The sequence below is a fragment of the Phocoena sinus genome, chromosome 18, assembly GCF_008692025.1.
Source record: "Phocoena sinus isolate mPhoSin1 chromosome 18, mPhoSin1.pri, whole genome shotgun sequence".
Lineage (NCBI taxonomy): Eukaryota > Metazoa > Chordata > Mammalia > Artiodactyla > Phocoenidae > Phocoena > Phocoena sinus.
The window spans coordinates 8,433,870-8,460,547 of record NC_045780.1 but is presented as its reverse complement, the minus strand read 5'-3'; the positions used below and the strand labels follow the sequence as shown (position 1 = coordinate 8,460,547).

General features: G+C 42.7%; 1 protein-coding gene across 5 annotated transcripts in view; it reads right to left on the bottom strand.

The window, feature by feature from the left end:
* Window positions 1-26,678, bottom strand: part of FRY (FRY microtubule binding protein) — a 423,367-nt gene that overhangs the window by 241,154 nt on the left and 155,535 nt on the right. The window contains exon 3 of one of the 5 annotated variants that reach the window (XM_032611303.1): window positions 26,398-26,469. The exons of 1 other annotated variant lie outside the window; for it this stretch is intronic. Coding sequence is in view for 3 of the 4 variants with exons in the window: in XM_032611304.1 (XP_032467195.1) it covers window positions 10,855-10,924 (70 nt within the window). In the remaining variant the exon portion in view is untranslated. Of the gene's footprint in view, window positions 1-10,854; window positions 11,190-26,397; window positions 26,470-26,678 lie in introns of those variants that run through there. 3 more of the 5 variants (XM_032611304.1, XM_032611300.1, XM_032611299.1) reach the window with 3 other exon arrangements.

The following is a 26,678-nucleotide window of genomic DNA, read 5'->3' as shown; positions in this document are numbered from 1 at the left end:
CAGAAGACAGACCTAAACTGGGCCTCATTCCTTCCTCTTAAGTGAAGCAAAGATATTTGGAACTAAGGTGGCCATTTTGTAATCATGCAGTGACGAGTCTAAAGATTGAATGGTCTGGGTCCTCCAGCTTCTAAAGCCATTCAGAACCTCCCAGCTCCATCCAGGCTGTGGTTAGGCAAGCTAATTAAGTCTTTATTCTTTCAGCCATTATAAAGTTATCTATTACGTATAGCGAAAGCATCCTAAAATGACACATTTCAAATCACTAGATGGCAAAGTTAGTTCTATGTATTAACCATACCATTATGGCAGGTATGTTACTGTATTTTGAGTTGTGACAAGAAGGATTTAGGATTTAGAAATGAAAGTCACTGATCTTCAGAATCCTACTCAGTAGTTTCCAATTTATATATATATATTTTTTCCTTTTTTCTTAAATAAGTAAAGCGGTTGGCTAATTACAATGATAATAATTTGAATTTCAACTTCTTTGCGCCCCTAAGAAAATGGTACTAATCACTGAAATGGCAAATAGAACAGTTAACAAGAGAAAGAAAAGAAGCTAAGGTAAAACAGATTTTTGGATATTTAAACTGTGATAGAATCTTCATTCTCATTCATAATTGTGACCTTTCTTAAAGTTCAAGCATTTAAATTGTTAGCTAAAAAAATAGTTTTTTTCAGTTGAAAATGGGCCACGTTTTAAAACACCTTCAAAACTGATACCTCAGTTGGCATAAACTAGGATTAACTTTCCCATAATGAATAAGGACTGGGGGTTTGTTTAGTAAATGGAATGCAAAATGAGAAGACTAAAATGTCTCATTTTCCTATTTGCTTGCAAGTGTATTCAGTCAAGTAAAACAGAAAGAGCACAGGTTGTCTTAGAAGAAAAGATGAGGACAGGCCTCAGGGCCACTATCAAATCATGAGGGAAGGGAGACCAAACACCCAGTGTGGCCCAACAGGGGGTGGGCTTCTCTATAAACTCCCCAAGGAAGCTATGATTCTCATTAGAAAAACAGAAGATCAATATAGAGGTAGGGGATGAAGAGGTACAAACTATTATGCATAAAAAAAGCTACAAGGATATATTATATAACCCAGAGAATATAGCCAATTCTTTACAACTATAAATGGAGTATAGCCTTTAAAAACTGTGAATCGCTATATTATACACCTGCACCATATAATACTGTACATCAACTATACTTCAATTAAAAAAAAGGAGAAGTAAAAGATTAATTCTGGGGCGCTGAAATAGTACAAGTGATACTAAGGCGAAGTCCATGTTGTCATTCAACTGCAAGGCCTCATTTTTAGTGGAGATTTGTTAAAAATGTGGTTTTCAAAAACTAAAAGTTGAAAAGCAGGGTTTTTTTCTAAGAAAAACTGCAATTTATCTTCTCATTGGTGCTCCAACCTGCAAACTTTAAACTAACTGCTTATAATTTGCTAAAGTCTATGCTTATCTAGAGCAACTTTTCTAGTTTTACAATTCTTTAAAGCCCTCACAGAGCTTTCTACCTCGCTGCAGGCATTAAGTAAAGGTGAACAGTATGATAAACCAAACGATGTTTCAGACAGATTTTTTTTTTTTTTTTTTTGCGGTACGCCACTGTTGTGGCCTCTCCTGTTGCGGAGCACAGGCTCCAGACGCGCAGGCTCAGCGGCCATGGCTCACGGGCCCAGCCGCTCTGTGGCATGTGGGATCTTCCCGGATCGGGACACGAACCCGTGTCCCCTGCATCGGCAGGTGGACTCTCAACCACTGCGCCACCAGGGAAGACCGCAGATTTTTTAATAGCATCTTGCATCCTTACGAACTACTTTATTTCAACATAGCTTAACTGAAACACGATATCTACCAAAACCTAACCTCTGGCTGTACGATCCTATGTTATAAAACCTCCAGAATGCCAGCAGTCTCCATAAACACCATATCTTACAGTGCAGAAAGAAATGCCCATCTCTGGATCAAGAATGCCACACTTCAGATTGGAGACAACCCTGTTCAAATTCACTGAGTTAGACACACAGTCACTTTGCTGTAAAAATAACAATAGAAAGAACCCGCTAGGCTGACAACTTTTTCTTATTCGGAATACTGAAGAGCGAGCTAGTCCAAGAAACTGACCAAGCTTAGAAAGTCAGAGACTGATCTCTACTTATCAGTCAAGTCCAAGAATGTACAGCTCACCCTCCTTTGGTCTGGCTTTAATGGGGCAGGAGGAATAACCGACAATTATTACGACGTTTACATAAACGTCTTTTTTCAGTGGAGGCGTTCAAAACCCTTCATACAAAATAGCCAGAGACAGTGTCAGCTTTGCTCCTTTCACACAAGGAAGGGAAGGAGACGATCAAGGTCACACACAGAAAATTAACATAAAAACAGGGAAGGAAAACCTAATCTTGTATTTGCACAATTGAACATTTTATTGATTTGATGGTTACATAATAAATCATTTTACTTATTTGCTGAATCCTTCCCACATAAATATAACATTCAAATGGAATTTTACTAAAGTATTGCCCTAGTTAATCTAATACCCTCTCCTTTTCATGGCTGCCAAAATATATATTTACCTGTTTAAATCCAGACTCAAAGAAGCCAGCCTAGTGTTTCTTAAGCTGAGGACAAAAAAATTTAATGGAGATTTAATTGTATATTTCCATAATGTTATGCTTGTGGCATTAGCCGAGAAATACTAGAAATTTCAAAGCTGTCTTCCACTGCTAAACTACTTTGCACTTTGCAATTGATTGAGAACAGCAGAGGCAGTTAGAGTTGTATATCAAATTAGAGTTGATAAAAGCCCTTAATGTAGATCTGAATGTCTTCTTGGAAAAGATTTCAACTGCCTTAAATTGACATGACAACAAGTCCTTACAGTAGCATAAAAAGTACTGGCTGGAATATTATGGCTTTGGCTTAAATTTCCATCTGCAGCTCATCAAATGACTAAACAGTAGAAAGGAATTAAACCAAAATCAGACTCATTACAGAGCCTGATATGCTGGCAGAATATAAACTTTCACTACTTAGCATCTGGAGTTTTGGATGACTAACATTTAAATGCCTGTGCTTGTATGTTCTGTAAAAAGAAGTGTAAGAACATAGGTGAGATATATGATCATTAAACAACGTACAGAATATATAATTCACATATACACATACATACACATTCCTTCTCTCTAATCCCCCAAATATGCCGAAGAGTGAGAGGCCCACTCCAAATGAAGTATAATGGCTTTAAACAAGTCCCAGGCCAAAATTCTGATAAACATCGTAACTCTTCTTCACATTTTTCTTAGGTAAAGAATACCTATCTGAAACCCTTGCTCTCCCAAATACTGACATCTGGTCAAGTGTTCCTGAGTAAATAATTTACATTTCCTTTTCTCCTTCAGCCATCCTGCTAGGAGGAATACTGGGAAATGTCCTCACAGGACTCTGCCTGCAAACACCAGGCTTCCAATAGTTCTCCGATGCAGTGCAAGTACAAATCCAGACTGTTAAAGTCAACAGAATCTATCAAACACATCCTCCCAAATAAAATTCTCCAGGGCACACAGTGTCTCTGAAATATCACTGGATCCTCTCCTAGTCCTGGGAGCTTCTGCACTAATAGTCCTGAATTCTGACTCTAATAAGGAAGGAAGAAGGTGGGATCCAGGTCTGATTCAGCTATGAAGCTCTCAAAGCAAGAGTGTCTAGGACACAGAAGGTGCTCAAGAAAGAAGTAATGCACAGCGTTTGCCTTGCGTCTTTGACACTGTCAAGCAGCAAGACATTATGAGGAATAGCCAAGAAAAGCTGATGGTAAGGTAGTAAGTTTTTGAGTACAAGGCAGCATTGAAAAGTAAGCAAAGATGTTCTAATGGAAAAGGCTATTCCCACTGCTCCTCCAAAACTGGGAGATACATTTCAACTCAAAGAAAGAGCATTCTTTTATTCATATAGCCAACAGCTCTACAATGGAACAACACTGAAATGAATATGATGAATGGGATCTATCAAATGAGAGAGATCAGTAAGAAAAAAAAGGAGATAACGCTGTGTACTATCTTATCCATAAATGCCCCTCTCCAGGAAGTCGGTGCCTGCTAAAACCTTCTGCACTGGGGTCATCTGCAAATAGTGGGTGATTCCCAAAAGGCACCCTATTGCGAAAAAGTAGAAATGTTTAAGTGTTTTTAAAAAGAGGACTAAGAAATGCTAGGGTACAAATAAATTCGGGAATTTTTAATACATATGTTTTTTTGGATGGACTCACCTCTGTATATCTTATGTGATAAATGTCAAGGTATACTGCACTTAGAAAGTCCCATTCAAAGGTCAAGACCACATACTAAGATCATTATTTGTTCATTTGATCTGAAATCTCACAAAATATACCTATGTGTATGGGTATCTCATACCACAGAAGCTGAGCTTTGGGAGAATTAAGCCACTTCATCCCAAACCAGGAACATTTAAGAAGAAGCTAGTTTATTCAGAATCAATGCATCTCATTCATCAAATGAGGTAATGTGGTGTCTGAAGGCGCTGAGCAAACTACAAGGCACTAAATAAATTTAAGGTTTAGTACTAACAAAGAACCTGCACAAAAGGCTTATATTCAGAGCTGTCAATCTATAGAACACCTCCAACACAAGGAAAATGCCATTTCTCATCAGCCCAAACTTACTTCTGAGCCCAGCACATTCTGAATATCTCACAGGGCTCAAAAATATAGATGTAACTAATAAGATGATCAGGACACATGGAATCTATTCAATTCCTTGAACTGTACCCAAAAGTGAACTAGTGAGTCATGGGCATTAAACTGTTTTGAAACAGATGTCTTTTAAATAAAGGGCATATTTGCATGTTATATCGGTTGAAACATCTAAATACTGGCAACCTTCTCAAATATCCTGGGCTGTTCCCACATTGTAAAAATATCCAGGTCATTTCTCCTCCTTGCCTACTGCTGTTTGCCTTTCTGACTATTTCGGTTCTTGTTGGCAACTTCTGCAAGCAGCAGGCAAAAGTAGGCAAAGAAGTTGAAATTGAATCATTTTGTGTGGCCAGTCTCGTGGGGGGTTTTATGGTGGCGGAAACCAGAGCTATCAGGTAAAATGAGATACCCGAATTATAGACAGATTTCCATCATCCCTGGAAACAGTCTCCTGTTCTCACTGCTGAAGATAATTAGGGGTTTGCTACTGTTTCCCAAAAAGAACACAACAGAGCAGAGAAACCCCAACAAGATAAGCAAAGGACAATTCTAAAAGAAGACCATTACTATATTCTTATTTATTCGAGCTGTTTAATTATTTACATGTACTTTTAAAAATGGGGGTCATCAACATAAAATATTCTACCAGAAGAAATGTACCTTTTTACTATAATCCTGTGTGTGTGTGTGTGTGAGTGAGTGAAATCAAATGACCACAGGGCACAGAACTGGCTGCGTATATTTAATAATGAGAGTGAAGAGCTGTTAATACTTAGGTCTTTCAAACAGGTCTGTGCTAAGGGGATGGTGTTCTCCAGCACTGCGTCTTGAGAGAGATGGTGGGGTAGGGGGCAGTTTCAGAGGCAGACAGGGAAGGAGGAGGCGAAGAACTGGGAGTGTCATCAGCCAACAAGAATGTACGTACCCGCAAAGCACTAAATTCCCCAAAGTGCTCTTGATCCTTTGCTCATTCTATGGGTAATTTTTAAAAATGAGATTATCAACTGCATTGGGGGAGGGGTTTATGGCACTTACTACCATCCTGGCTTTGAGCAAACCACTTATTCAACTCTTTTCATTTTTCTCATTTTCATCTGTAAGATGTAGATAATACATAACCTTGCAGGGTTACTGGAAAGAGTAAAGATAATAAACAGAGTGGTCATATGGCCTCCTTTGCCCAGGGCAGTCCCCGTTTATGCCTAGTGTCCCAGCATAATTATTAACTTTCACTCTTAAAGGTATCTCAGTTTGGACAAACAGTGATGCGGTTTGCCCTACATATAATTTACCAGGCGTAACATTTGACACAGGGTGGGCCCCCAGGCACTGTGGCAGCTACCGCTATTCTAGATTCTAGGACTGTTCATGTATTTCAATGAAAAAAAAAAAAAAAAAAGCCAAAACAGAACCCAAAAAAACCCCCAAAAAACAAAAGCAAATACAAACCTCAAATTTTCCTCCATCATAAACCCAGGATACATCAACTTTTTCTACTTAGAAAGAGCAGGTATTGACCTGGGGTTCCGTTGCTCACAACTCTGGCAGAGGTGACCATGGCTACAGGAACACGGGAGTAACTCTCCTCTAAGTGCCTGGGACAGTGCTGGGCGCGCCCCACTGTTAGAAGAACGAGGTGGGTGTGCTTGCACTTGAGCTGTACTGCTCTGCTGGACTTAAGGCAACTTGGTTAACCTCTTTAGTTTTCTACTTCTTTAAACCAACTCTACAAAACTAACTGAACTAACATCTTGAGATTTTTCTTAAGGCTTTCTCAAAGCACCTTTGCAGTATCCTGGTGACATAAATAGGGATCAATGAGTACTGTTCTGCAGTGAATCGGACACGTTTTCAATCCTTACTTGAACGTGGTTTCTCTTCGTCCCCAGAGCTTAACATATACTAACCAGCATTTCTATGCTGGACAGAAATACTGTCCTTACCACCATGATTTATCTCACTACAACATATCTGAAAAATGCCACACCCAATTCTTCCAATAAAGCAAGTTTTTCTACAGCACCATGAGTCATTTATAATGTACAGCAGTCCCTTCCAAAACAAGGCCAGGGGCTCGTTTCAGTTCCCCAGAGCAGTTTGTCAATGGAATTCTCATTCCCTGGAAGCGTTAACAGGCATTCAAAGATTTCTCTCTATGGGGTAGCAAGGTTTGTCAACATTGTAGGAAAGATACAAACTGTCCTGCCCTGGAAAGATGGAGATGTTGAATGGACCCTGAATGCCCCTTCATCCACTGCGCCCGTGTTCACTGGCTATTATGGGGTGGATAGAAACCCAAGGAATGCCGGTTAGAAGTTTCAGATCGGCAGGAGAGCCTACCCAGCAGTTCTGTGCCTCAATACAAAGCAAGCCCTCCTCTCCCGTGAAACAGCTTGGAACTATCTGCTCTAAACGTTTTCTGTAGTAAACCTGAAAGGTCAAGGTGACTTTCTGCCACCGAGAATACTCCCAGGCCATCTCCCACGCTGCTGGAAGGTATGTACTTAGGGAAGGTAGGCACAGTCCACTAGAAGCTGAGGTGGAAAAAGGGGTAAAGATAAAAAGTAAATCTAGAAAAAAGAATGGCCCAAAGCAGGGGCTGTAGTGAATGTTGACTATTCATGGAATGCTCCAGAGAGGCTGTCAATGCTAAGGTGAAAAATGGTCTAAGTTTGGTTTTAAGTGGGTTTAGAATAAAGGGAAGCAGTGGAATACATTAATATTATTTTAAAATTGATTGAGATTCACAATGTGTCAGATATTGTGCTAAGTACTTGACATCTTAACGCCTCATTTACTCCTGTGAGGTATCCATTATTGTTGCCTCCATTTTACAGATGAGAAAATTGAGGCAGAGGGTAGTTAATTGATTTTCCAAGGCCTCACAAATGCAGGAATCAGAGATCTGAACCAGGCCTGTTTGGTTCTGCAGTTTGTGTGTTCTAGGTGAGGGCGTGCCAGGTTAGGGGGCTGACATGTGTACGGGCATGGACTGGAGAGCAAGTTAGTGAAATGCAGAGAGGGGAGCAGATTAACTATGGCTGGAACAGATAAACAACATGAGAGAATACCAACAAGGAATTCAAAGACGGTCCTGTATGGTGGTCCCTGACACTCGGGGGCAGAGGAGGCTGTGATAGTCTTTGAAAAGCTGGCAGAAGCCTCTCCAGGCTGCTCTATGTCAGGTGAACCATGAGGAGACCTCTGCAACATTCCAGGTTAAACTGAAGAGGGCCCATGGTGGCCACAGCCATGAACATCAAGACGGTGCAGCTGTGAGAATCACTGACCAGCTGGGGAAGGCCTGGGTAAGAGTGGGGAAGAAGCAACAGGACAAGTGTCCAAGCGGATAAGGAAAGCAGTGAAGTCAACAAAGGACATTTTATTTACAGACATCAAGACCATATGAATTTCCAACTCCATTAAAATGAAAGGGCAGCCTTGACAGGGCAGGCCAGGGAAGAAGGGAGTGTCAAAATGAACAGTGAGGGCTTCCCTGGTGGCACAGTGGTTGAGAGTCTGCCTGCCGATGCAGGGGACGCGGGTGCGTGCCCCGGTCCAGGAAGATCCCATGTGCCGCGAAGCGGCTGGGCCCGTGAGCCATGGCTGCTGGGCCTGCGTGTCCGGAGCCTGTGCTCCACAACGGGAGAGGCCACAACAGTGAGAGGCCCACGTACCGCAAAAAAAAAAAAAAGAACAGTGAGCGAAAAGCTAATATATCTCACCAGGCAATGACTGATATAATTGCCTTGTTAATTCTTCAGAGGAGACAAATATGTACATAATTACAATGTGCCATTTCAAAAAAAAAAAAGATGGAAATCTTAACCTGGAAATACTCACAGAATCATCTTTCCTCTTACTACCACCTTGCAAAGCAGTCAGCCATGGTTATAGAGTTTGTTTTATTGCTTTTTAATTGTTGTACTTTTAACAGTAAGCACCACTACATAATTAGAGGCCTGATTCTCCATTCGGGTATGTGGCAGAGTGGGGCTTCCTCACCTCTCAAACTTGTGATGCTGGGCCCATGAGCTGCCGACCCCACGGTGCATCCTCTCAGCCCTGGTGCCCTGAGTAGGCTGAGCATCCCAAGGCTTCTGTTTTTTACTTTGTCTTCCACACAAATTCCTTTCTCTTTTTTTGCCACTGAAAATATGTAAAACTGAGAGCTAGTGTTGCAACAAGCTTAAGGAAGCCTAAGCATAAGGTGTATTTCCTGTTCCTCTTTTAAGAAAGGACTGAAAAACATTCTGACCCCCAAAGGCATGTTAGAGAATCACCAAGTTCACTCTTCTGCGATAAAGAAATTAAGATAGAGGGCAGGTGCTGTGTCTTAGTCACCTTGGTAGCTCCACAGCCTGGCATGTAGTAGGTGTGGAATAAATATTTGCTGAACGAATTGAAAGAATTCAAAATTGTGTCCCAGACACTCTCAAAGTAGAAATGAACAGTCATTTTGAACCATCTCCTGATGTGACGGGGGGCGGGGAGGGGGATGGAGAGTTTAGGAGGGGGTGGAGAGAATATAGACTTTGTCTAGAGTAATTTGGAAAATAGACAAAAGGGGAGAAAGATTTTAAAAGAATCCATTGGCCTCAGGATTGTCACAACATAATTTTCCATCTAATGAGGCAATGACAGAAATTGATGGAAGAAAATAATCTGGCCTTAAAGTACTCAAAAGAATGATTCAAAACCACACACTGATGTCAAACAGTAAGTCTCTCCAGATATTGGAAACCTGTTCCATAAAGAACCTTGTATGTCAAATTCTTTTCATTAATCAAAGGATAAACAGACAAAGGAAAACTCACCCTTTGAGTGTGAAGTATTACACAAGTAATGAATCCAAGATAAATGAATTATGACTATAACAAAGGAATGCTGTGTTAGGGTGACAGTATTACTCCCAAATGGCTTCCCACTTGTAGAAAAACAGCTTCAGACAAGCCCCATAGTGTATACAGTGGTGCAAAATGATCTGGAAAAGAAGGTTTCTATGGATATCATTTAGAGATGAATATCCCTGAGTACCTTCAGGCTGAAGGTACCCTGGCTCTTTTCTCAAAGCAATTATGGCACAGGTTCTCCTCCCGGCTTTTGTTTACCTAAGAACAATCTTGGCCACAGGTCATTTGTGTAGGAGATAATTAATCTCCAGCTCTTTGAGCACAGGTAGGTTAATTAGTATGCACGGAATACAACATACATTTTTTTCTTGAAAATTTTAAAAATTTTAAACAATTAGGGATCTGTAACACCAGCCGGTCTTTTATCCAAAACAAGTACAAAGGCTGGTTGGTGAAATAAAGAAGACTTTGTTTTTAAAACTGTTCAGAAAATACAAGGCATCACTGATCACCTGAAGGCCTCATTTTAATTTGATGTCCGGATCCATGATGCCTTCGAGGTTGTCTTTTGGAAATATCTGACTGCAAAAACCTTTAAGTAGGTCAGAAATGGAACTTCTGATATCCTAATAAATGATTTTATGGTCAGCACCTCACTTGTTTATGTTTCAGAAAAGCACCTTATTGGCACTATAACAAACGTCAGGATTTTTCAAAAAGTCAAATACTGTAACAGCATTCTGAACATCACCCACATGGACAGGGAGAGATCAAATAAATCTGCAAATGCCTCTATAGTCAAAAAAAAGATGAGTCAGGCTTTGGACTATTAAGTACTTTTTTTTCTTTAGACAATACCCTAATAAAACAATTATGAAGTACTCTGAAACCCTGCCACACCCCTTTGATTAAACCACACTTCACAAAATATTTCGATAAAACCTGAACACATTAAACAAACACCAAGGCAGGAGATGCAGCCTGGAATGCCCCATCCTGCGCTGGCCAGGGTCTGAAGGGCCATCTCACTTGAAAATTTAATCAAACCAAAGCTACTGTAATTCCACCGCAGCCTTTGCACTTCAGGAAAGCTAGTTCAGTCTCTGACATTTTGATTTTCATAGCAGATGGAAGCAAAAAAAACAAAAAAAAAAAAAACCAAAAAAAACTTCCTCGGCTCACAAGCCTATGCGTCCAGTTGAGATTTCATTTCTCGGACCTTAGGCAACACCCAGCAAACAAAAACAAACAAACGGTTATTTTCTATTACTCACTATTACTCCAGGATTTCAGTAAATATTTGATACTGATCTCAAAGAAGCCGGAGTCCTGCTGGCTGGCCATGTCGGCGGCATACAAAGAGGCTGCTCCTCGGACTGAACCGGGAGCCGCCGGGGGAGCAGGTACCGGGCGTGGAGATGCGCTTGTCACAGGTTAGTGATGTAAGCGGGGTCAGCAGCCGGGAGGGAGGCTCTGCAGATCTACCTCTGGCGCCGGCAGCAAGTCCTCATTTAAAGGACACGGAGGCGCCGGAGAGAGAGATGCTCGGCCGCTCCTCCTCCTTCGGGTCCAGAACTGGCTCCTTATTTGCTGGGGGCTGATCCCGAGCCCTGAGAGGCGGCGGCGGCCACTGCTTTCATTTCTGAGCTGCTATAACCAGCCACGCCCGCTGCCTGCCGCCCACAGGTTCGGCCCGGCAGGTACTGGACCGAAGAAGTCCCCAACTGCCCCGGGAGGGAGGGTCTCTCGGCCGGCCTGCCGGACGCGGCGCAGACAGGCTCCGGCCCCCAGGGCTCCTCCGGGCCGCCGCAGGGCTGAGGGATGGGCTGGGAGGGCAGCCTCCGCCCCCCGGGCTCAACCTGAGCCACTCCTCAGCCCCGACTCAGCTGCGGGAGGGACCTCCCGGCTTCAGCACGGCCGCCGGTGAGCCGCCCGCGGCTGCATCGCTGCGGCTCCCCCGGCGTCTGCCCCCCGAAATCCACACAACCGCGTCGCCGCAGGAAGCCAAGTGGCACCCCTGGATCTGGTTTGCAGCGACGTTTTCTGAAAAGCCCCCTCCGTTCGCCCCGCTGCAGCAGGAAAGCTTGATAACAGGATATCGGCCTGGGCTTTTTCCTCCCCTCCTTTCACGGGCACAGTGGAAGCTGCACTTCGTGCTGCGCCCTCCCAGAAATGCTGTCATTTTGAGGGGCACCCGCCCCCCCCCGCCCCAACGTGTGCGTCCGAAGGGGACGGTACGAACTGCTTAGGCTTGTTTACCGAATGCCAGGCTCCACAATGGATCTTCAAGCCTGTCTTTTCTAGGAGCCACCGAGCCCAGGAAAGCTTATTTTTATTTGTTATCAAAAGATAAGAAGCAAAGCGTTATATTCCTTGCTGCACAATGGCTTTTTACTCCATGAAATCTTGATATCAGGCGTCCTGATTTGTTAGCTTTGTTTCATGTTATTATTTAGCTGGACTAGGCGATTAAACAAGAGAACTTTAATCTTGACAGGCTACGTTTGAGTAGGTGGGATTTGGCTAAGCATCTCATCAACCATGAATCCTTCCCCCTCCCCAGTACACTTACGACTAACATTTTCCAAAGGCGTTAATAAACTATATTAATAATTATTTCACCAAAAAAGTAAGCACCCCTCCCCCACTCAAAATCAACACACAAATAGGACTTTCCAGACTAACAGTTCATTTGAGAAATAGTAGGGAAAGAGTACACTTTTTCTAAGACTAAGAATTTTTAAAAATTCAACACTAAAGAGAACTTTTAGGACTGTCCTGAAATGCCCTAAGACACTATCAATACAATAAGCTTTTCAAACTCCTTATACAAAACGTAAGCACTCCACCACCAAGATTTCCAACTCCACTCACAGCAATTTCTCCTCATGAAGTCTCCTGAGATTGACTTCTGTTTCATGAGCTAATTTAGTTCTATCATCTACTTTGAATATATGGATTCCAGGTGAAACAGGACCCAAAGGATTTACCAAAATGGCTGTTATATCTGAAAACCAAAATATCCACGCCCGCCTTTCTGGTGCCTCCCTCACTGTGGTTGGCAATGAATGAACAGGGAGGCTGCAGGGTGCCTTGGAGTTAATGAGCACAAAGCCTCTCAAAACTCACCAGAATTTCCTAGCTTTGAGACCTAGGGTAAGCTATTAACCTTGTTAAGCCTTAGTTTGCTCATCTGTAAAATGGGGATCCATAGTGGTACTGACCTCATTGAGTTGTTGGAAAGATTAACTGACATTATGAATGAAAGGGTTCAGCATACTGTCTTGCATACAGTAAATGCTTAAATTTTAGCTATCTTGATATTTATTATGAACTCTTAGGGACTCTAGAACTTTTAAATTTAGGTTAAATACATTTTTGTACCATTTAAGCTCTATCACCTTTGAACACCAATGGTAACTATAGGGACTGCAAGGTGGAGATATTTAAAACAGCTCAATAACCAAACATGCTATTATATACTGTTACTCAAGCAGATTTTTCTCTGTTCATTTTATAAAAGAGATCTTAACTGGCTTTTAAAAGTTTTCAATCCTACTATAAACATATTAATTTGCTGAGAATGTCACTCATATATGTTATTTCAAAAGGACGCTCTCATAAAATTTTAAATGCTATTTAGAAAAGAATGTGTTTAATGGCATTTAGTTTTCCCTGTGAGCAACTAAGAGCCCAGTTTCTGTCTGTTAGAAGCCGAAATCTTGTCCAGTGTAGGCTTTTTTTTTTTTTTCTCATTCGAGTACCTTTAAAGAGAGCATATATTGTAAAAGGACAGAAAAGGCCTTTTGTTTTGCTGAAAGCCCTGCAAACCAAATAGCATGACACCTGCTGCAAGCTGGGATAAGATATATTTACCCTTTGGTTTCCTCTCTCTCTAGGTGTGTGGGGGAGGCTTATGAAAAATGTAGTCAGAATGGGCACCTGGACGGAGGTATTTAAAATACAAAATAAAATCTGAATTCGTCCCTGGCTTGTTATGAGACTTCAGTTGTCATTTAAGATGAACTAAAACTATTTCAGCTTTCATATCTGTAAAAAAGAGGGACCCTTCCTTAAGAATCTTAGGAGAACATGAATCTTTAGGCAAGGAATTAGGCAGAGATGTTGGAGGCTGAGAGAAAAGTAGCAGTAATACAGAAAAAGTGGGAGGCCTCAGGAAATGGTATCAAGGTAGGGGTGGGTGGGAGTCGGAAAGTGACCTGAGACAGTGATAACAATTAATGACACCATCTACATTTGTTGAAAAGTAATATTGTCCTGAAAATCCCTACTTTATCATATTTAAAGGTGCCCATTCTTACCCCAACCCTATGAAGTACTATTAATAGCCCCATTCTACAGATGAGAAAATGGAGGTTTAAAGAGGCATAAAATAAGACCAAAGTTCAAAGTCACATGGCTGGTAAAACTGAGGTCCAGCAAATTTTAGAGCCTGAGTCATTTATTCTAAATTTTATTTATTTACTTTAACCACAAGCAAGGCCAGAATCATGCTTACCAACCTCTTTAGCGAAAGTCCAGGAAGAGGTGCTAAAAACCTTGTTATCACTAAGAGGAGTGCGGCAGGCCTGGCTTTCCAGGACTACACACTGCCTTCCCATCTGGCTTTAGTCTGGAGGAGGAATTGTCCCCTGGGGGGCTGTAGCCCTACCTAAAAGGAACCTAGAGAAGAATGCCATGATTTTTCACATTAATTTGATTCATCCCACAGGTTGTGTTCTGTATAAGGGACGCCTGACCTGGGGTGGGAGTGGGGCGATTAAGGGTGGACATCTAGTCCGAACTCCACTCTCCAAGCTATCAATGGGTGGTGATGGGCTGTGTCCACCCTGGTGTGCGACTGCATCTACCCAATACTCAACCCACAGGAAGGGGTGCCTATTTGTGATCAAGATACCTAATGGGCTGGGGATAGCCTGGGTGGTGCAGCAGGAACTAAGAAAACAAGAGTGTTTCAGGAAGGCAGAGGCCAAGTGGTCACCCAGGTCCCAGGTTGCTGAATGGCAGTGGGATGAGGGTGGTAAAGGGCACATGGATTGTATCTTACAATCCACGGCATTTACCCACATCCTACCTGGATTCCTATTATAACCATCTGTCCCACGTCCCCCCTGAAGAGCTGTGTGTCACTCTGTTGTGTATCCCCTCCACCTCTTAGCACATGGTAAGACCTCCTGCAAAATACATACATTGAGTGAGTCAGTGAAAGAACAGACTTGTCATGCGTGCCTAGTGCTGGCTGTTGCCTGTGACAAAAGCGTGCAACAGAAGTGCAATCGGGCTGTGCTCTAATTCATATTCAATTTTCCCTTTCTTAGCATTTTGGACAATTTTCTTGGAGACCAAAATGTGTGGTATTAAAAACAAATGTGAAAACAAAGCGAGGCAAACTATCTGGATGCTTGCCAACATGGAGAGCCATTATCTAATGATTTTAAAGCATCTGAGTGAGTCCATTGGGTTAGGACTAGGATCCGCCCCCTTTCCCCGCAGGACGTGGCTGCACGTGGCTACACACATGTAATTATTGTCACAGAGTGACATGTACATTCATGCACAGAATGTGTGAGGCAGAGGAGAAATGTTTTACCAGCATCCTGAGGAAACAAAGGAAAATTGCTTAATGTAAGAAAAAGTCCTGGATCAATTTTTGATCTGGACTTTCAAATTCCAGAACAGCACTAAATATATTATACCCCTACTAGTATATATTGTTTCTTAATAAGAACAGTTCCAAGTCAAATTAAGCATCGCCTGGATTGAGTTCGAAAGACAGCAGCTGAGATCAATGGAGACAATTGTGGAGAAAGGGTTTTGTTTTTCTTTAAGCAGTAGAATAAGAGGCCTTTTAGAGATAACCTAAAGAACAAATGATTGACATAAATTACAAGCTGCTATTTTGGTCTATGCATAAGTTGGGCTGATCTAGCCTACGCTAAGAAATTAGAGAAAAAAATAGGAAGTGATGGCATACAACGTTCATTTCGTAAACACGGAATGCAATCATCATTCCCTTAAAAAAATCCAACCCACACATACAAGTCTTCACAAAAGTAGATTCCGCAAGTTTGGAAAACATTTACTCCATTACTATCCAGTACAAATAATTCTTTGAAATGAATTGAAAGACATTTAAATTTTTTGAATGTGACAGAACTTCACTAAAGCACAGCTTGTTGCTGCACAGATTCAGACATAAACAAGGAAAATCATGTCTCCTAAAATTGTTTTCATTAAGCAACAGCAGCAGAACCCAGTTTTCTTCCCCACCCATCTCTCCTGGCCATGACAAAGGAACTGAACGTTGGTCTAGGGCAATGGGAAGCCCTTAAAGATTGAAGCAGGAGGAGAGGACAAGCCTGAAGCCCGTCCCCTTGCTGCTCTCACAGGGAAGGCCTCCTTCCCTCATGAGCTCGTGTCACGCAGGGTGTTTCACAAGTTCAGAGTCAGGTAGAAGGATGGACATTTACTGAGCCCTTGATGTAAATGCGCTGTAACTAGAGGACCTGTACAGACAAAGCTGAACAGAGGGGTAGGTCTGCTGGGCACCTGTGGGGTGCCTTTCTACAACTGGCACCGAGACACCAGGACAAGGAATTGGGACTAAAGCGTCCCTTAACTCAGGTCTCCACCCCAGCACCTTCCTAACTGGCGAACTGAAAACTGGGCTTCTCCCTCGACACTGCTCCAGATAAATGAATGGAGACTCTGAGAGCAAATATTCAAGGGATACTAATTAGAAGGGGAGCAATATAGGAGACCAGAGTCTTGAACACCCCGTGGTCTCGGTATCCTTGTCTGAAAAATAGCGCTTATCTCACAGGTTCTTTTATAAGAATTAAATGAACGCACAGGAAGAGGACAACTGTTAAGTAGCAGATCTACAGCTAGCAATGACCCTAGAATACCCAGTGCAAAATGCCCCCTTCACTCCAGGGCCAGATTAGGGAAAGGGGGAGAGAGGGAACCTGCTCATCACAGAGGGCCCTTCCGGTCCAGCCACCCACCCCTGCTGGCTACCAGGGGAAGGCTGAAGTTCGCAAAGATAAAAACCTAAACGTGCACGTACAAAAAGAAAAGAGTATTATTTAAGATTTTAGTGCTTCTAACTTCCGGTGCCCAGGGTAAAGTTAGCAGGGTTCTGGTTGGCTTAGTATCAGCTCAATATTTGCCTAATTTATTCTTCCCATTAACCTTTTCAAGGTAGGGCCTGCATGTTTGGATATTATTCACCTAGAGCTCAACCCAGGAGAGGCTGTGGTTCATATATATTTTGCACGTATAAAGATTTGACCTCAATTTCTGCAGAGTAAATGCAAGGCACACGTAGTATTTAATACTGTTCTGACAGACGTGCATATAAAGAGAAAATGTGGAAAGGTTTCCTCCACTTACCTTTATCACAAAGGTACTAGTTTCCTACCCTATTTTCATATACTACCAGCAACCTGAAAAATTATTTACACTGAGATACAAACAGCTCCGATATAACTAGCTACAATAACTAACGATATATGATTATAAAAGATTAAGTCCTTTCTGAAGAAGTAAAAAATGGCATTTGCTTTGCATATTATTTACCAAAAATGCACAGATAATACTTAAAGTAAAAACCAATTCTATTTATCTTAATCATCACTCTTCCCCAAACACTATTTGCCATTTAAACGATAACTAAGAAAATGCTGGTTCTTCTCCATAGGAACGATAATTTAACAAGCCCAGAAGGAGCATTTTCAGTTACATTAAAATTTTTGAGATGTGGTAGGCTATTTCCATTATTTAGTGATAAAAATTAAGTACTTTTTAGGGCTAGAGCTAATATTCCCACTAATGGTCCTAATTTCATGCATAAAAATAAATGAGAGTTTTAAGTCATAAGGGTCAGATCAACTGGACAATGAATGAAACTGGACAAAATTAGAAGTTCGGGTTAGTTTTTTATATACTTACTAGTTAAATTTTACAAACACTAAAATTTTTTTCCTTCTTCTAGGTGTGATCACATGTTTATAGTTACCTATGAACAGAAGTTGAAGGACTGGGAATCAGGAAATTATTGTGCTCCTAATTTTGACCTTGATACTATGACCCTGGACAAGTTACTTTTCTACTGAATGAGGGATGCTGCTTCTTATCAGCAGACTGCCTCATCTCTTGGGCAGGCCAGCCTTTGATTCTCCATACTATTGGGAGGAACCATGGCATGATGAAAGCAGAACACTGGGCAATCAATTATTTTATGTAAGTCTTTGGCATTTATTATTTGAATTTTTAGGCAACAGATTCACCTTCTCAATTATGTTTTGATAAAGCTAGTATTGAAGATATCCAATATAAAGCACACACTGCCTGACTAGTAGGAGAAGTTGACACAGGACCAAAAAATAATTTGGAATTAGAAAGAGATAAATTGATATGAAAATAATGGAGTTGTCTACTGGGAAATTAATGAGCCAACGTCAAAGTGCTTTATTCAGGTTAGAGGAAAACTAGGAACTATACACCTATACAATTGTATAGGAATTATACAACTGGATGCATCCTGTAAACCAGGGATAAGCCGTAGCTGAAGCCAGATCATCACCACTGAGATTCAGAATAGTTGAGCTAAGGAATTAAAGCCATATTGAATATCCCTTTGTTCAGAAATAGTGCTTTAAAAAACAAGTGTCTGCCTCTCTGAGCATCACTGACTAAACCTTCAGAATCTTCAAAGTGACCATCTGTTCTTGGGGTCGTGTGGTTCGGACCCTTTGATTCCTAACTTTAGAAGACTGGTCTGAGCCCAGCAACAGTGAATCAGAGAAACACCTACATCGTATGCTTCTTCCAACAGGCACAGTTCAAAGGTAGTGGAAAATGTAACTGTGAAGGGGCAAGTATATTTTGGAGGACAGAGAAAATCTTTTGCGAGGCATGTTTTCAGAAAGGGTGGGGAAATCACCACCCTGCTTCGACCAGACAGGCAGTGCTTTGTGTAGGAGGGTGTGGCTGTTAGAAACCGGCTGAATGATGGAAGGGAGCAACTTAACAGGCTGGTGGGGAGAGCAGTTCCAAATGCTTAGGAGCCAGAAGGGAGAACAACGATCTCTGCAGACGGTTGGGGTGGGTGAGGTCACTCTACGAAGCCTAGGGAAACAGAGGCGGAAGGTCATGCTTCTGACCTTCGTGGTGTTAGCTATGGAGAAACCCAAGCTCACAGTCAGCCCCTCTCCCACCAGGTACTGGCCACAGTGATCCACTTCTGTGCTTGAGCTATTCCCTTCTCATCCATAAGATGCACGCGATACGCTACTATCTGCTGTCTACAGAAAATTATTTCATGATCTCAGAGGAGATTCTGTAGATGAAAGAGCTTTGGATTCCCAGAGCACTAGTGTTAAGATGCTCAGGGCTCCATCAGTTTAAGGATCAGACAAACAAAAGGGTGGGACGTCCCTCCTCAGCCCTTTCCTCTTAAAGAAACACACTGTCACCTTCCCAGCTATTGAACATAGCCTGCTGGACTTTTAGTTTAGGAACACACCCGGGTTGCCCCGCTATTTGAGCGGCCATTTCTAAACTCCAGGAATCTGCTGGTGGTTTGCTTGGGTCTTATCCAAATGCCACTTGAGTCTCTCTGGATAAATACAGGACGAGTGAGTGGCATCTGTAGTCTGCCTAGGACTCCACCCGACCTCAAAACTTATTTCCATCTTCTTTACTTCTCCAGGAGAATATCCCTTGGAATTTCTCTTTTTCTCATTCTTTAAATTAAAAAAAGTTCACTTTGTCTATGAATTCTTATACCCTCACCTCTGTATATCCCTCTCATGTATATAATTAAATTTTTTTGTTCATTAAGACAACAAGTAGCAGAAGAATAAGGAAAACGGATATGGCTGTGGGGCTTCTGCTGGACTTCTGGGTAAGATACATAAACAATGTTGAAATCTACCTAAAGTAACTGTAATGGGATGAAATTTATCTCTGATTTCAATTAGTAGTGAAGTCGTAGGTACTGCTAATACTAGGTTTCTTGCCTATGTTCATAAATGAAGAAAATACAAAGTTTCAGTTAGAGGTTAATGAGAAGTAAAATATAATTTTTTTCCCATCTGCCCAAGGAGTGGACCTGCTTGTATCAGTCCTTCATTCTTTCTAAAAGAATTTCCTCCAACCCCTAGTCTCTACTGCTCCCAAACACCTCACCTTCCAGGAAAGCTCACAGTTGCAGGTTCTCAAAGATGGTCATAAATTATCACTGCAGATGTGAGAAGCTTCTAATGCTTTTCTCCCAATTCTTTTTTTTTTTCCTAATACCTTTTTGGTCACACCACACAGCATGTGGGATCTTAGTTCCCCCACCAGGGATGGAACCCATGCCCCTTGCATTGGAAGCGCGGAGTCTTAACCACTGGACTGCCAGGGAAGTCCCTCTTCCAATTCTCTTGATTCTATTTCTTTCTCTTCTATTACCACTTGCTCTTTCTGTCATCCCATGGCACGTTGCAGTATCTTACTCTACTATGAAATATTCAAGTGATATATAAAGAACTGAACCATTCAATAAGTGAAAATAACATGTATCACAGGACTTTCCCTAGAAACCATAGGTACGATACCCACCCAAAAATTCATTGACTATAGAAAAACATCTAATTATAATCCTCACATTGTCAACTACATGCAGTACAACTTATATTTGTATATGATCTAAATTGTCCATGTTTGAGAATATACTATATAAAATGTCATTTTCATAAGGTAAATAAGCTCCCCCCGCAAACTTGTGCATTGCTAAACTGATGAATGATAGCCTAAATTCTTTGACTATCCAAATGGAAAGGAGATACGTTATTACTTACATTTAGAATAGTACTCTGATCTTAACAGCTAAGATTTCATTTTGCTTTGAGTTGTGGAACTAATTTGTGGATCAAAACCCGCCTATTTTTCTATTAAAATAGAATAGGAAGGACACATAGGAGTGTATCATGTACTAATAAGGGTGAACACTATTTCATAAAACTTCTGTTTTCATATATATATGTATGATATATACATGTTATATAAACACATACACACATGTGAATGCTGGGTTGCAATGTAAAATATATTTTTCATTGTGCGTCTTGTTCAAAAAAGTTTAAAAAATCTTATACAGTGCTGGCAAGAATGCAAAATGGTTCAGCTACTGTAGAAAAGTTTAGGAGTTCCTCAGAAAGTTAAACGTAGACTTACCAAATGACCCCACAATGCCATTCTTGGTATATACCCCAAAGAATTGAAAACAGGGACTCAACCAAAGAGAAGTACACCCATGTTCATAGAAGCACTATTCACAATTGCCAAAAGGGGAAAACAGCCCAAATGTCCATCAATGGCTGAATGAATAAACAAATTGTCGTACACACATATAATGGAATATTATTCAGCCATAAAAAGGAACAAAGTACTGACACATGCTACGTGGATAAGCCTTGAGAACATCATGCTATGAGAACGAGGCCAGACACAAACGGTCACATATCGTATGATTCTATTTATTAAAAACACCCAGAATAGGTAAATCCATAAAGACAGAATGCAGACTGGCTGTTGCCAAGCGTACAGAGAGGGGGGAATTGGGGAGAATCTGCTTAATGGTTAAGGGGTTTTACTTTGGAGCCATAGATAGAGGCAGTGGTTGCACACCACTGTGAATGTACTAAATGCCACTGAATCGTCACTTCAAAATGGTTAGTTTTATATCAGGAAATTATTTAAGGAGGAAAAAAAAAAGTTTGAATGCCCTTACCCTAGAAGGCTTGTCCCCAGGTCTACTTTTCCATTTGCACGGGGACCACTTGCGGTGCTGCTACATCTCCACCTAGTGGTGAAGGAGATTCCTGTCTGGACTCCAGGGCTAAAGACTCCTGATTGCCAGGCAAGCCACCCCCACATCACAGGGAGTGCAGTGTCTGAAGCAAGTCAAGGTCGTTAACCCGGCCTCTCCTTCGTAAGTGTCCAGAGGATGCACAGTGATAACCTCCAGTCCCCTTGAGCTTTAGGCACGGAAGAAGGACAGCTTCCAGTCCTGGCCCTGAAATATTTCTCAAGAAGTCACGAATGACTCTGGGATTTGCTTACCTGTCTATAAACTGGGATCCACACTCCCTGCAGCAGGATTACCACAAGGGTTCATACAGGATAAGGACCACACCTAGCGGGCAAGTGCTCACCAAGTGTTAGTGCCCTTCCTCATCCTTCATTATTTCTAAAGCTACTTGGTATGGACGTATGAACCCCCGACAAGAGGACTCATACCTCCAAGGGGGCTCCCCTGCTTCACACTGTCATCCAGAAGAAAAACAGACTCTGGGTGTTTGGAGCAAAGAGACAGGGATCTGGAGAGCACAAGCACAGGACATGGAGTGGAAACAACAAATACAAAGCCCAGAGATGAAAGCAACAGGGCCTGGTGAGCGCCAGGTGGCTAACAGGAATGAGAAGAGGGAAGGAAAGGAAAGATCTAGCAGACATTCTAGTTATTGCCACAAATGTTGCCTGAAAGTTCCTAATCATAAGAGAGAGGGGGTGGGCTTTCCTGGTGGCACAGTGGTTGAGAGTCCGCCTGCCGAGGCAGGGGACACGGGTTTGTGCCCCGGTCCGGGAGGATCCCACGTGCCGCGGAGTGGCTGGGCCCGTGAGCCATGGCCGCTGAGCCTGCGTGTCCGGAGCCTGTGCTCCGCAATGGGAGAGGCCACAACGGTGAGAGGCCCGCATACCGCAAAAAAAAAAAAAAAAAAAAAAAAAAGAGGGAGGGGGTGTTGGGGGAGAGAAAGGCCAAAAAATACAGAAGGCAAAGTATTTGGATATTTTTGCCAGTGGGCTTGCATGAAAGATTCCAACTTCATAATGTGTTCTATAAAAATGGGATGGAAGGCAGACTGAACTGTGAGATGTTACAAAAAAACAACCAGAAAAGACAGACACAAAATCATGTGCTTTTCAGATTACAAGGCCAAAGGGTATAAGCAACTTAAAGGGTAAAAGCAAGAACACGGAGGGGGGAGGATCATGAAATTAATCAGAAATAAAACAGGGAAGAAAAATTACCAGAGCAAAATGCACTGCTCCCATGGCAGAATATTCTGGATTCATAAGGAAATTACATAAAGTGGTGTCATTTGGCATTGGAAAACCACAGGAAACAAACTCAAAACACCTTCCTTATACACTTCTAAGAACGCTGACAGGATCAGTGGGACAGATGGTGAGGAGAAAAGAGCCCTGCCAGCAGGTACAGGGGACCAGGCTGCCCCGCCAGGGGTCGTGGTGGTAAGCAGAGCTCCCTCCTCTGCAGCTGTCATGTCTTGCATTTTCCCCTCCTGCCATCCCATTCGCAGGGATGACTTTGCCTCACAGGTGGCATCGGATGTGAAGGCTCCCATTTTTCTGCCACCAAATCCCCGAAACCACCGTCCCGCGTCTCCTGTTAGGATGAAGGAAACGCCGCTTCTGACCCATCTCTGCCGCCTTGCTGGGACCTCACTCCTTCAGTCTCTTGTATCTTAACCATTCTCTTTCTATGAGATCTTTCCCGTTTTTATTAAAACGCTGAATAAACCTCTCATCTGAAAAGCAAGCAACAGACAATACGCAACGCTTCCTTTTATTCCACATTGCCTTCCAGTTTCTACCTTCTCTTCCCGACTTCCCCATCACAGCTTAGTGTCTTAGCGCGGCTGCTTTTACACCTGTCCCCCCATTTCCTCTTCAGTCTCCTGTGGCCACACTCCCGCTAAGGTAACCAGGAGCCTCCAGTGAGCCAGCGGACCTTGCTCAGTCTTTAACGGAAATGGCATCTCAGCAGCCTTTGCTGTCCTGACCTCTACTCTTCTACTCAAACTTTCCTGGTTTTGCAGCTCTTGCCCAGTTGGCCACACCTGTGTCTGTCTCTGTCTCCCCTTCTCCCGCGCCCCCCCCCCCCCCAGTCTCTGGCCACCTCAGGGTCTAAGCAGTGCTGGGCCACTACCTACCTGCTTTCTCTGTTCTCTTTGTTTGGCTAAATCCTGTTTTTCTTCCTATCTAAGCATCATTTCTTCAGAGAAGCCTTCCCTTGACATCCTGGTCTAAATCCAGACCTACTCTTAAAATTCCTCATTGCTACTTTTACTTTTTTAATAGCCCTTATCACAACTTGTAGTTATGCTTTTACTGCGTAACTTTTCCCAGTATTCTTTCCTCCCTCTTTGGACTATCAACTCCACTAGGGCAGATTCCATGTTCATTGTGTTCACCTTTTCAGGCCGGCACCCTGGGACCCCAGCTGAGCCCAATAAACAGCACACAGGAGGCCCTCGGTAAGTAATCATTGAATGAGGAGCTACTGGGGTAAATGAACGAATGACCAAATAATCTAACGAATGGCAGGGGGTCAAAGCACATTAGTGACTTGATCCTGGCGGCTCCAGGCCTTGAATCTCCCCCATGGAGAAGCTGTCCATAATTTTTTCAGGCTCCCAGATATCTGTCTGAACAAACTCCCATTTCGGCCAAGAGGAGGAGTAAGCTGGAAGCCCAAAGAGGCGAAAAGCCAAGGAGAAAGTAAGCTGGAAGAAAATAGTCTCAATTCTCTTGGTGGCTGATTTCTCATTCCCCTGCCACAATTTCCAGCCGTGTCAGTTGTAGATGGGGCTCTTTCCTAGCAGTGTACTGTAAACCGAAAACTACAGAAGCCATGCATGTAGAAGAAGCAAACATGGGAGGGATGGGGAAGGGAAAACAAAAAGAAACTCTGACGACAGAGTCAAAGTCTGGTGAACCTGGAGCAGTGGGCCTTGTAAGGCATACAGTCAAATCCACTTATTATTATATGGAGGGAAAACCCAAGCCTAAGCTGGAAGGGACTCACCCCAGGTCTCCAGTGGTGGAAGAACTCCATGGACTGAAATCCAGGGCTCTTTTACAAACCACCAAGTGCCTGTTAAGCTAGGAGGCCAGGTGTTCCTTCTGACATGTTAAGGAGAGATCTCTCAGTGGAGCTATTCCACACCCATCCTATTCAAAGCATCAAGACCAGAACACCTCTAATGAGATTTTTTTTTTTTTTTTTTTTTGTGGTACGCAGGCCTCTCACTGCTGTGGCCTCTCCCGTTGCGGAGCACAGGCTCCGGACGCGCAGGCTCAGCGGCCATGGCTCACGGGCCCAGCCGCTCTGCGGCATGTGGGATCCTCCCGGACCGGGGCACGAACCCGTGTCCCCTGCATCGGCAGGCGGACTCTCAACCACTGTGCCACCAGGGAAGCCCTCTAATGAGATTTTGAAACTCTTTTTCTACTCAGGAATAGCAGGAGGTGCTACAAAGTCCCAGACAGTTGTCTGACCTTGATTGACTTTTAATGTAAAAATTTCGACCCTTCTCCTCTAAAACAGTGCTGTGAGGAGCCTGTTGATTTGATGATGATAGAGAACACCTTGACGCACGTGGCCAGTTAGGCTGGAAAAGTCCATTTTATGGATTCAGCAGCACCTGATGAAACAACGCACCACCTTCTCCTCCTTACAGCCGAGTTTCTTAAACACACACACCCTTTCTGAATACGCTTCCTAATCCCTTTCGCTCTCCAATTTACATTTCCTGAATTATTTCTACACTTCTGATCTTCCGCTGAGGTCTCTGTCCATGTGTACCTTTTTACATTTTGTGGTCTGTCTCCACCTAGATACCATGCAAGTGCCTGAAATTCAACATCTTTAAATCTGAACTCACCACTTCCCTCCCCCAGTTCCCACTGTCTTCCTTTACCGCCTGAATGGCACCGCCATTTACTAAGTCACTCGAGTTAGAAAGCCAAGAACTCCGTTCTCTCGCATCCCTCACATCCAAAGATTCAGCAAGCCCTGTCAGTTCTCCCTCTTAAATATTTCTTGTATCTGTCTTCTCATCTTCATTCCCACCACCGTCTTAACTCAGGTCCTGATGATTCCTTGCCGGGCTGAATGCAACTGTCTTCTCATTGGTCTTGCAGTCCTGCCTACAGCTGCAGATTTTTCAATGGTCCTCTATCACTTTGGGGATAAAGCTCAACCTTTGGTTGTCATCCTAGACCCTTTCCTACTTCTCTAACTTCACGCAACCCTGCGCTTCGGCCAAAGGGAACTGTCCGCAGCTCCCCCAAACATCACTTCACCATACTGCTATGCTCTCCACCGTACAGTCTCCTCTTTCTCTCTTTCTCAATTCTAACCCTCCCCCATGCTCCTCAATGGGCTGCAGCTGCACTCGTTACACAGCCTTGAGATTGTTATTTGTCTGCCTCCCACTAAACTGAGAGCTCCTTCAAAGAAGTGGAAGACCGTGCGCCTCATCTCTGAATTACCAGCCTCTAGCACGGTGCCTGGAACATCACAGATTCTATAAAATGCTTGCTTAAGTTTATTTTTGTGGGTGAGCCCACAAGCAACGGCTATGGTAACATCCCTCTCCATGCATTAAATATACAAAATGTACTCTTCGGGTGTGCATCTGTCAAGTGGTTTTCTGTAAAAATCCACAGACACAATAAAACGGAGAACAACTAATTGTTTCACACAAACCAAAGACTAAAAATCACATGCCTGTTTTTACTAAAATATCCAAGCAGAGAGATGTTAATTCTAGAGATTAATTCTGATATATTCTGCCATTACCACAAAATTTCTTTAAATGCCGTTTGTTCAGCCCTTAGAAACAACCAGGCTGATACAGGATGTGATCCATGAAATCTTATAACGCTCTGAAAACACTTGTCAAGGACAAGACTTAACTTTACCGGGACACACTTACCCAGCCGGTCATTCACAGAGAAGCAGCTCCAACCAAGAAGGACCACCACGGCTCACTGTGACGGTTTTTTTCCTGAGAAGATACCAATTAATTAGCGTACCTTCACATCACGTGAAGGTCCACCACATCACTGAATTTCACCAATGGAGAGACTGAAGCATTAAAATATTTAATAAAATATTAAATATTGGTTATGGCCAAAGAATGAGTCCAAACACTGTTCTTAAATTTGCAAACTTTGCTCTCAGGGCCAACTGAAGCTACATTGGTGCATTTCAGAG